Source organism: Vigna unguiculata, chromosome 10 (genome assembly GCF_004118075.2).
Source record: "Vigna unguiculata cultivar IT97K-499-35 chromosome 10, ASM411807v1, whole genome shotgun sequence".
NCBI lineage: Eukaryota > Viridiplantae > Streptophyta > Magnoliopsida > Fabales > Fabaceae > Vigna > Vigna unguiculata.
Genome location: NC_040288.1, coordinates 30,695,823 through 30,707,484, shown reverse-complemented (window position 1 = coordinate 30,707,484; position 11,662 = coordinate 30,695,823). Strand labels below are relative to the sequence as shown.

General features: G+C 28.0%; 1 protein-coding gene across 1 annotated transcript; it reads left to right on the top strand.

Moving 5' to 3' along the window:
* Positions 1-408: 408 nt before the first annotated feature.
* On the top strand, positions 409-3,981 carry LOC114165974 (pectinesterase 2-like). Its single transcript, XM_028050621.1, has 2 exons — positions 409-1,396; positions 3,175-3,981. Exons 1-2 carry the CDS (start codon positions 517-519, stop codon positions 3,855-3,857), a joined length of 1,563 nt encoding a protein of 520 aa, XP_027906422.1. The 5' UTR covers positions 409-516; the 3' UTR covers positions 3,858-3,981.
* Positions 3,982-11,662: the final 7,681 nt, after the last annotated feature.

Genomic DNA, 11,662 nt, shown 5'->3' with positions numbered 1-11,662 from the left:
AACTAGTAAGAGATTATTATGAAAAATAAACATATTATATAACCATAACTGTATATATAACGCGTTTTATTGGAAGATCATTGCTGCAACTGGGAAAAGTCATAACTTTCTTAAGGTCAAACTTGGATACACATAATCCATTTTTCATTTTTTTTCTCCAAATTTTCTGTAATTAAATTGCTACCAAAAAAATATAGAAACCAACTTAAATGTTATATGAATTAATAAATTGCAACAGTTGGTACACTAATGATCCATCAGACGTGCATGAAAATATAGAGCCAGCAAATAGAAAATGATTTTGAAAAGTAAGACATGGTGAGCAGTCCCTAGTTTACAACTTTACATCCATTGTGGTCCTTCAAACCACCCTTTTTTTTCCCTCTATATAAACCCTCTAGTTTAGGACATCAACCCCACACATCTCCATCTAAACCCTATATAGTACTTTGTTTCCACCCTCTCTTTCTAAACCACTCAAAAACAAAAAGTTGTTGCCATAGGCTAGTTCTCACTATGGCATCATCTTCATCATCTTCATTTTCCTTAGTAATATCCTTTCTACTTGTTCCCTTTCTATTTTCCTCCATTGCTTTCTCTTACTCATTGAAAGATATTCAATCATGGTGCAACCAAACCCCTTACCCTCAACCTTGTGAGTACTACTTGACCAACCATGCCTTCAACAAACCCATCAAAAGCAAATCCGATTTTCTCAAAGTCTCCCTTGAACTTGCCCTAGAGAGAGCACAAAGGGGCCAACTAAACACCAATTCCATGGGGCCAAAGTGCCGCAACGTCCATGAAAAATCTGCATGGAACGATTGCATTCAACTCTACGAGTACACCGTTCAAAGACTCAACAAAACTCTTGACCCCTACACCAAATGCACCCAAACCGACACACAGACATGGCTCAGCACAGCCCTCACCAACCTCGAAACTTGCAGAACCGGGTTCTATGAACTTGGTGTCACAGATTACATTCTACCCTTGTTATCCAATAATGTCACAAAGTTGTTGAGCAACACCCTCTCTCTCAACAAGGATCCCAACAACCAATTCAGACCACCTAGTACCCAAGAGGGATTCCCTACATGGGTGAAACCAGGTGATAGGAAGTTGTTGCAATCATCTTCAGCAGCTTCTAAGGCTAATGTGATTGTGGCCAAAGATGGTTCTGGAAAATACACAACAGTGAAAGCTGCTGTTGATGCTGCTCCAAAGAGTAGCAGTGGAAGGTATGTGATATATGTGAAGAGTGGAGTGTATAATGAACAAGTTGAGGTAAAATCAAAGAATATTATGTTGGTTGGAGATGGAATTGGAAAAACCATTATCACAGGCAGTAAAAGTGTTGGAGGAGGCTCCACAACATTCAATTCAGCCACTGTTGGTAAGCATCTCTCTAACTTTAACTTCATTATTTTTTATTGTATCACCAAACTAATTATGGTTTATTAATTGGTTATGTTATATATAGATCGATAGACGTATATATATAATGTGCTTTAACTTATCCATGACGTATATTCCTGGTTCATTAGTCAAGATCATACACTAATTAGAAGCACCAGTGTAAAGTTAGTAATTAACAAAACTTGAGGTATACGTATCTAAAGAAAAATTTTACTTTTCTTAAATATTCTCTTACTTTTTAAGGTTAGTCCAGTCAGACAAATTTACAATAATAAATAAATATTTGGTGTAAATACTTTTATTTTTAATTTGACAATGAATTTTACTTTTATATACTGTTATATTACTTTTTTTTTTCTGTAAATTCATTAAGGATTGCCATGATGGAGAAGCTAACACTTAATAATTATAATGTTTGGTTAACATTAAGTTCACATTTGTCAGTGAAGGAAATAACAGCCATATTTTAATATAGCTGTACGTTGAACTCGTAATTAATTCAAAATATAGTTGTGTCCTTGCAAACAATAGATTATTTGGATACAGACAAAAAAAATTTATAATATATATATATATATATATATATATATATATATATATATATATATATATATATATATATATATATATATATATATATTTGATTAGGGATTGAGTATAGTGGTGGAGCTCAACCATGCGACATTAAGAACTTCAAGCTACATTGATTTATGATATATTTGCATCTATTTTCTTTTACGTAGTAAAATTTTCAATTATTTTGTCAAAATTTTATCTTTGATATATTTTAACCTGTTGCAAGTGAAAGGGACAGTTATGTGGTGTTTTCCCATTGGAATTGAGAAAATATAACGTTGTTCAGCCTCATGTTTGATTTAAGAGATAATTTACGTGGTTGAGTTGAATTGGTGGCTTGGAAAAAATAAGGGACAGACACACGAAACTTGTCTTAGAAGTAATTTAATAAGGTTAAGAAGCTTAATTAAATTGTTGAGATTATGTGATTGAAGTTTGACTTTTGTGGTAAAAAGAACAGAGGAGACATGAGGCATGCAGAAAAAAATGCTTTGTAGATTATTATATTTTCTTTTTGATGGACCGTTCTAAAAAGGTGCATTCATCATCTTTGATTCCGAAACCAAAAGCATGGTACCCACTTTGATATACTATTAGTTGAAGATGCAGAAGGTAGATTAAATTAGAATATGAAAACTTTGTTAATAGATATTAAATTCAACAATTCAAAAGTAGACAAAAGTAGTTGGTACGGCATGAGGATAAGGACATATATGCTGTTGGTTGATATATGAATATATACAAACAAACAATTAAAACAAATATAACTCATTTTCCCATTTTCTCACAATTCTTTTTTTTTTACTGTTATTTAACATTACTACTAGTAACTATTTACTTTCTCTTTTTTCTAAAAATATAAAAATTAAAACTATTTTATCTGTATACAAATTGTCAAATGGTCTCAGATAACCTTTTTTCTAAAACAAAAACTTTACTTTAGAATGCAAATGGTTGGAAATACCATGTTTACTAGAGATAAGACGATTTAAGAATGAATAACTGGATATAAACCTCTCTTTACAAACTGATTTGGTAGAATTATGTTAGGTTTAAACTCCACTTTCTAACACAAATGAATAATATAAATAAGAAAAATATAAAAACTACAAATAAATATAAACTAAAGTAGAAAAATTATTATAATTTAATTAAACTTTTCTTTTCTTCTTTTTCCAGCTGCTGTGGGTGATGGATTCATTGCTCAAGACATCACATTCAGGAACACAGCAGGAGCAGCAAATCACCAAGCAGTGGCATTTCGTTCTGGCTCAGACCTCTCAGTATTCTATAGATGCAGTTTTGAGGGTTATCAAGACACATTATACGTTCATTCAGAGAGACAATTCTACAGAGAATGTGACATCTATGGCACAGTGGACTTCATCTTTGGCAACGCTGCTGTAGTTTTGCAAAATTGCAACATCTATGCCAGAACCCCTCCTCAGAAAACCATCACAGTCACCGCTCAGGGTAGAACCGACCCTAACCAAAACACTGGAATCATCGTCCACAACTCCAAGGTCACCGGCGCCTCAGGCTTCAACCCTAGTTCCATCAAATCATACCTTGGTAGGCCGTGGAAACAGTACTCAAGAACAGTGTTCATGAAGACCAATCTCGACAGTTTAATCAACCCTGCTGGTTGGATGGAATGGGACGGTAACTTTGCTTTGAACACTTTGTATTACGCAGAATATGCAAACACTGGTCCTGGCTCCAACACTGCCAATAGGGTCACTTGGAAGGGTTACCATGTTCTCACAAGTGCATCTCAGGCCACACCTTTCACTGTTGGAAACTTCATTGCTGGCAACTCTTGGATACCAAACACCGGTGTTCCTTTCACCTCTGGACTTTAGATTAATGTTCCTTGCATTGTTGATTACTTGTTTAAAGAATTTTTATTGATGATCAAATTGTATTTGTCAATAAAAGACAACTGAAAAAGTTTCACTCATACATTTTTCTGTTTGTCTGTGTCTATGTATTGAATCAATCTAAGCTGCAAGATTCTTTCATGTTTCACCACTTTAAACATCTTTTCTAGAAACAACTCTATTTAGTTAAAAAACAATAGGTAAAACAATTTTCTTGTATTGTATTCACGTATCTTCATTAAGCTGAAATAACTTTGATCAAATATCTATACATTTGCAATTGAGATTATTTTTAGTTAATAAGATTTATTTATGTTAAACCTATGATATAATTTGTTTTGATAATAACAATATTTTAAAAGTGAATGATTTGCAATGTAGAAAATAAAAGTATTAATTATTAACTAAAAGATATCGGTTTGTTAAAAGTCGAATAGTCAATGACGTGACATTACAGGTCTAATAAACAATAAATAAATTTTATTACGATGAATTTTAAATAATTTAAATATTACTTTAATAAGTAAATTTTAAATTTAAATAAATTCAATGGTTTATAAAGTTTATAAAGTGAAATTTGTTCTAAATTATTCAAGTTATTAAATTTAGTTTTAAATATGATTAAGTTATGATTATTTTTATAAAATTTATAGAATTTGTCTCATTTTCTTGGCTTCTTGAGGAATTTAGATAACGTCGTATCTAATGGCTCGAAAATTTTGTGAATGATTAGTTTTAAATTAAGAAATGGCACCTATCCTAAAAAATATTGTAGCACAAATTAAATATGATTAAAGTCAGAGCAGGGAAATTAATTGAATTGTTAATGGATGATGGACGTACAGAAAGTGTACTACTTTTATTTGTTGTAATTTAAGTATTTCAAAATCACCAACTCCTACATTGTTTTATCCTTTTTCAGAAAATTTTTATATATTAATTCTTCATATACTTTTATATTGGGTAACAAGGTTGTGGGTCATGTAGACATTAAGTTATACGTTTTATTTAGAATTTTTTTTTTCCATCTTTAAGTTCAATTTGCTATCTATTTGTGATAAGAGATGCTTAGATTTATTCTATTATTTTTATTTAATAGTAATAATAATAATTAATACGTACATTGTTTTTTATTGGTGGATGTCAAATACAATTATATTATTTATATCATGAGATAACTATAACAACAACCTAATGAATAATTTAATCGACGAAGCAGCTATATGAACAAGCAAGGACACAAATGGTATTAAATGTCAGCTTATGATCTAATTATCTGCATATTTGTTTCAGAAATACATGATTTACATAACTGGAAATTAAAACTGTGCGTGGAAAAGATTTCTAAATTTAGTGAAAGTGAATTTCGTCAAAAATGCCCATATATTTGTAGATTATGGTTACAAAAAAAAAAAAAAAACTTAATAACACTGTTTATGGAATGTATTATCAAAACATGAGAACTTTTAAAAGAAATATTTATAAGTAGAATGGCTCTTCTAAATTCAGCCCAATATGACAAAAAATAGTTTTTGGAAAATTATTTTACTTATATTCCAATTTAATAAAATTATAATACAAATTTTATGCATAATTAATTCATGTGATTTCCAAGAAATTATACTTAAAATAACACATTATATTTAAAATGTAAATTTAAAATAAATAATATCTAAATATAAAATATTGTGTGAATTGTATTAACTTATATTTGAAAATATTATTAATTATACTTTTTTTACGTCCGATTTTTTTCTGTGATTTTGGTTTTCTAATTTTAGAAGAAAAAAAAAGGTTCAATGTTGGGTGTTGTTAGTTTCTTTTTATTTTCTTGAAGTGAATTCTAAATCACTTAATCATTTAATGTACTGTAAACATAATTTAATCATTAAAATGTAAAAATAAACATACGAAAAATTAAGGATTGGACAAAACATACATATTTTGTAAAATCAGAAACTAAAATCGAAACCATTGATAAAAATTAAGAAAGGTCAAATTATAATCTATTAAAAATTTTAAAATGTTATGTAATATTGTAAACCCAAGCTTAAAATATACCCTATTTATTTTCTATAACATAAACTTGACAATTGGAATACCCAACTTTCTTTAAAATTAAACATATGTAATCGTGTGTGACTTTCACTGCTTTCACCTTTTTTGTTCAGCTTTTGTTAAAGTCTATGAAATGTTCTTCTAGCTACAATAATTTGAAAATTCAAGCGTTTGACAAGTTCAAATCCACAGAAAAATATTAAGTCATGAATCGATAGTCACACATAAGACTTTGTTGTATCTATCAAAATGTTCATTCTTTTATTTTTCTTTTTTGGAATGGTAATTATTAGCTTTTTCTTCCTCCGTCACCTATAATTTTAAAATAACCACTTTACTCTTTGTAAAAGTGACTTTCATATTAATTGTTCTGAAATTTTTAGAACAAGATTTTCAAAATTTTCAAATATGATTTCTGGAATAGAATTTAGAATAAAATTTGTGGAATAAGATTTATGAAAACAGAATTTTCGGAATAAATAAAATATATTTTAAAACGAGATTTTTGGTATAAGATTTATAGATACATGTAATATCTTTTAGAATGATTTTTGAAAAGAAATTATTGGAAAAAATTTCTTGAAATACATAAAATTTAATTCGGATAGAGCTTTTCTCTGCATCGCATTCTCTCCTCTTTCTTTGATGGTAGCGGCAACAGTAGAGGTGGTGTGATGCAGGGAGAGGGTATTTTAGTCTTTCTAGCTAGTGTAGGGTGGATTTAGTAATCATGAGGTGCAAGAAGCAAAATTCTAATATTTAGGCCCACGTGCCAGGAACTTGTTTGGGCCTTGATGAAATCACTTGAGAGCTGCTTTCTATACTCACCTTTTTTTCTCTTTACATCACCTTTGTTTATTTTTTTGACGTTTTTTAAATCTGTAAATATAGGTTTAAACACAGTTTTATTTTATTTTCAATATACTTGGTTTTAACCGTACAAATTGTAAACACTGAAAGTGTGTTTTCTTTTTCTATTCACTGGCGAGAACACAGGTGAGTAAGAATTATATAAATATTAGCCTATAAACCACAAATATGATGAAAGAAAAAAACATGACAATTTTTTGTTAAAATAATTTAATATAGCAGTTTTTAATAAGAAGTCAATTAACAATATTATAAATAGGGATGGCAACGGGGCGGGACGGGTACGGGTATCATGATCCCATCCCCATCCCCATAATAAAAATTCATCCTCATCCCCATCCCCAAACCCAACGGGTATACAACTTTTGACCCATCCCCATCCCCACCGGGTAACGGGTATTTTCTTATACCCATACCCATTTTTTTATTGTTCCATATATCAATTAAATATTTTTTATAAAAAAATTTAAAAATCACACCAACGAAATCATGATACTATCAAAATATTCAATATTAAAATAACATACTCTTTTTGATTTTCATGATGTCAAATATTAAGAAAAATATTATAATAGTATAAATCTCAAATTAAAGTATCAAATAACAACTAAATAAAATTCAAATAATTATATAAAAGCTAAAAAATTACACATTACTAAAATTTTTATACTATTAAAAATTTATATTATACCACTTAAACGAAATAGCACAAATAACAAAATTAAATTAATAATAATTCAAATTTAAACATAGATTCTTCATCTTTTGATCTTGAATTAAATTAAGGATTTATGCAATTGAGCACTTAAAATTGAGAATTAAACATTATCATGAAACAAAAAATAAATAATAAATAAAATTATCATAAAGGAGTAAAGATAATTAAATGTGTGACCCAAATTTGAGAATATCCATTTGAACATAACATAACGGAAAAAAAATGTATAATTAAGATTATGATAAAAGGAAAAGTACCTTGAAGATCTGCTTAAACCTTAAAGAACAAGCCAAACAATTAAAAGAGAGTAAAAAAGTGTATAACCAAAGTAACAAAAAGAAGAGCTACAAAATAAGAGTCAAACATTTTCATGAAAATAAATAAATAAATAAAGATAATCAAATGTGTAACCTAAAAATTATTTCATAGAATGAAATTGAGGAACACCTATTTGAACATAACCATGTACAGAGAGTAAAAATTATGTAATAAGAAGAAGAAAAATTACCTTCAAAATTAAATCTTGAAAAACAAACCAGACAATTGAGAGAGTAAACAAAGTGTATAACAAAAAACAAAGAGAATGAGAAATATGTTATATATATATATATATATATATATATATATATATATTATATTATATTATATTATATATTATATTACTATGTATATATATATATATATTATATGTGTGGATATCTTATGTTTATATATATATATATATATATATATATATATATATATATATATATATATATATATATAATTATTTATATATATTATATTATATTATATATTATATTATTATTATTATGTATATATATTATATGTGTGGATATCTTATGTTTTTATATATATATATATATATATATATATATATATATATATTTATAGATATATATTTATTTTAAGTATATATTATATTATATTATATAATAATATAAATATAATAATATATATTATATTATTATGTATATATATTATATGTATATGCGTAGATATTTTATGCTTATATATATATATATATATATATATATATATATATATATATATATATATATTTCTTTTAAATTTTTATAAATTTGTAATGTTATAAATTTGTTTATAAAAGATCTCACTAGTTAAATGATTAATTTGTTTTATACGTATATATTATATATATTATATTATATTATTATGTATATATATTATATGTATATTATATTATATTATATTATATTATATTATATTACATGTATATGTGTAAATATATATATATATATATATATATATATATATATAAAAGTATATTTTATTTATATGTATATATACTATATTATATTATATTATATTATATTATATTATATTATATTTTATGTGTAAATATATTATTTATTTATATATATTTTTTAGATTATTTAATAAATTATAAATAGTTTAGTAATTTAAGCGGGGACGGGTATTTGGGCGGGCATATATATATCCCCATCCCCATCCCCAGTTAAAAATTTCGGGTATTACCCATACCCATACCCATACCCAGTCAAAGCGGGGATTCCCCGTCAAAACGGGGACGGGTTCGGGTGATACCCACGGGCACGGGTTTATTTGCCATCTCTAATTATAAAGGGATAAAACTGAAATTATAAAATGTGTATCTAAAGACAATCTTTTTATATATAAGTAGTATAAATATCTTTGAAAAAGGAAAATAATATCATTTTTTATGGTTAAAAGTGTTTCTCTCTTGTATTATTCTCCCCTTCTTAACAATGTTTTTTTAGCATTGGTTTTTTCTTCGCCATTGTGTCTTTTGGCCACTTTTTTTTTTTTTTTCATTAACAACTTATAGAAAACTAATGTCTAGAATATGTTTTATCTTTTGGCCATTCTGGAATCTGTTATTTTAAATTTCAAGAGCCATTTTTTAAGTCTTTTCCAGTAACATTTCACAAATAAGTTTTATAATAATTTGTTTACATTTTAAAAATAAATATTGAAAATACAACATTATGTAAAATCCTAAAAATATATATTTTAGAAGGGATAGTGATTTAAAAATAGTGGTAATTAATTATTTTAATATTAAAAGATTTTAGTATAAATAGTTTTGTTATAAACGAGTTTTATTATTTTAAAACACACAATCTTTCAAGAAATCACTTTTCTAGAGTTTTCTTACTTATCTCTAGGAGTTCTCGTTCTTTGTTCACATAATGTTAGAAGTGGACTTTAAGCCTAACTTAACCCCATAAAATTGGCTTGTAAGATGAGGTTTACACCCCACTTATATACTATGGAAGTGCCTTATCTCTAGTCGATGTGGGTCTAGAAATGGGTGGTCCGTTAGCGGCCCAATAGCAGGTAGAACAAAATGTCCAAGAAATCTCGTTGGAATAGGCTTTTTAAAATACCATGTTAGAAATGGACTTTAACCTAACTCAACCCCACAAAATCGACTTGGAAGGTACGGTTTGCACCCCACTTATATACTATTAAATTGTCTTATCTCTAGTCGATATGAGACGTCAAACAAATAAGTTAAGTTTCAGCCCTTTTCCTTGGTCTTCTTTTGGTTTCTATTGCATGTGAGACTTTTCTACTTGCATGTGTCCTTTTGATCTTCTATATGAGTCTTCACTGACTAGTGATTATAACGGTAGGTCCTGATCATTTTTGTGATGTTTCTATGTGTAAATAGAACATCGTTTGTGATTGTAGGTAGTTTGTGTTGGCACAAGCAAGCTTGAAGCAAAGATTTGATAAAGGCAAGTGCATGAATATCATATGTGGTTGATGGAAATTGATGAAGATCCACTTGAAGATTATGTTTCTAGTGTATTAAATATGAAAATAATGTGTTAAATGTAATGATTACATATTATATCATGTTGGTAAATAATGTGTTAAATGTAATGATTACATGTTATATCATGTTGGTAGGCTATATGATATAGGTTAGATGTCTTGTTAGTCTTAGTGTGTCCTTTTTAATCTGTTAAAATGGGTTTTAACAGGTTAAAAGGATTGTTGTATATAGTTTCTGGTATAAATGTATTTAATCAGTTGAATTCTTTTTCAATCAACTGATTTCACTTAAGTCATGTGAAATCAACATATTGTACAAAAAATTCAACCAACTAATTTCACTTAAACCAAACTATATAAGCTGTGTTTTGAGAGCAGATGCACGATTCTAAGTTTTTGAGTGCGAAAACTTGTCATTCATCATTTTAAAAGTCTCTTTACATTACACAACTGCAACGTGTTGATTGAAGATCTTGGTTGGTCTTGGAGGCATTTTGTCTTGGGATTAGCTTGAAGAACTTGTGTATGGTTGGCTAGGTAGAGCCACCATTAGGTTTTGTAGTTCTTGTGTCTCTGGTTGTTTACCTGATGTGATTTCAAGTCTGTGAGTATGATTCTTGTAGTGTGTTAGGCTAGATTTTTGTGTGAGTAAAATATCTTGTGTGCTTTTTTGTTCAAAATTGTAATCTTGGTGTGTGATTTGTAAAACTTTTGAATATAGTGGAAACCAGGCTTAAGTGGTCCTGATAAACTAAATGTAGCGTTGTGATTGAGTGAACCAGTATAAAAACAACTGTGTCATTCCCTTCCCTTCATCTCACTCACTTTAAATCACTTTAAAAACTCAAGAAAACCAAGTAATTCATTCTTTGTTGAGCTTTAATACGTTTTTTGTGTAATCTGATGTTGCATACTTGTTAGAAATATCGATTGGAACAAGTCTTGTGTATAAATGTTTGTTATTTGAATTAAATCTACGAATTCTACATTATGCATAAATTTTTAGAATTTTAGCTTATTGATTTGATATTTTAATCAATTGTTTCATAGGCTCAAAAACAAATTAGTCTACTATTTTATTTTTTGATCATTTGAAAGTGTACTATTTTACAGCTTTTGCATTCGAATTTCTTGGTCTGTTTGATTCATTCAAAAGGGGTTTTAAGATTTTGAAAAATATTTAAACAATCAATTCAACCTCCCTTCTTGGCTTAAATCACTATTTCAAACTAACATTTTGGTGTTCCAAGAGCTATTTGGGTTGTCTTTTATAGGTAAGGGAAGCTACGTTTCTGTTGAATTTTAGTGTGAATGTATCATGTGATCATGGTCTCTTGTAATAAAATATTATGTG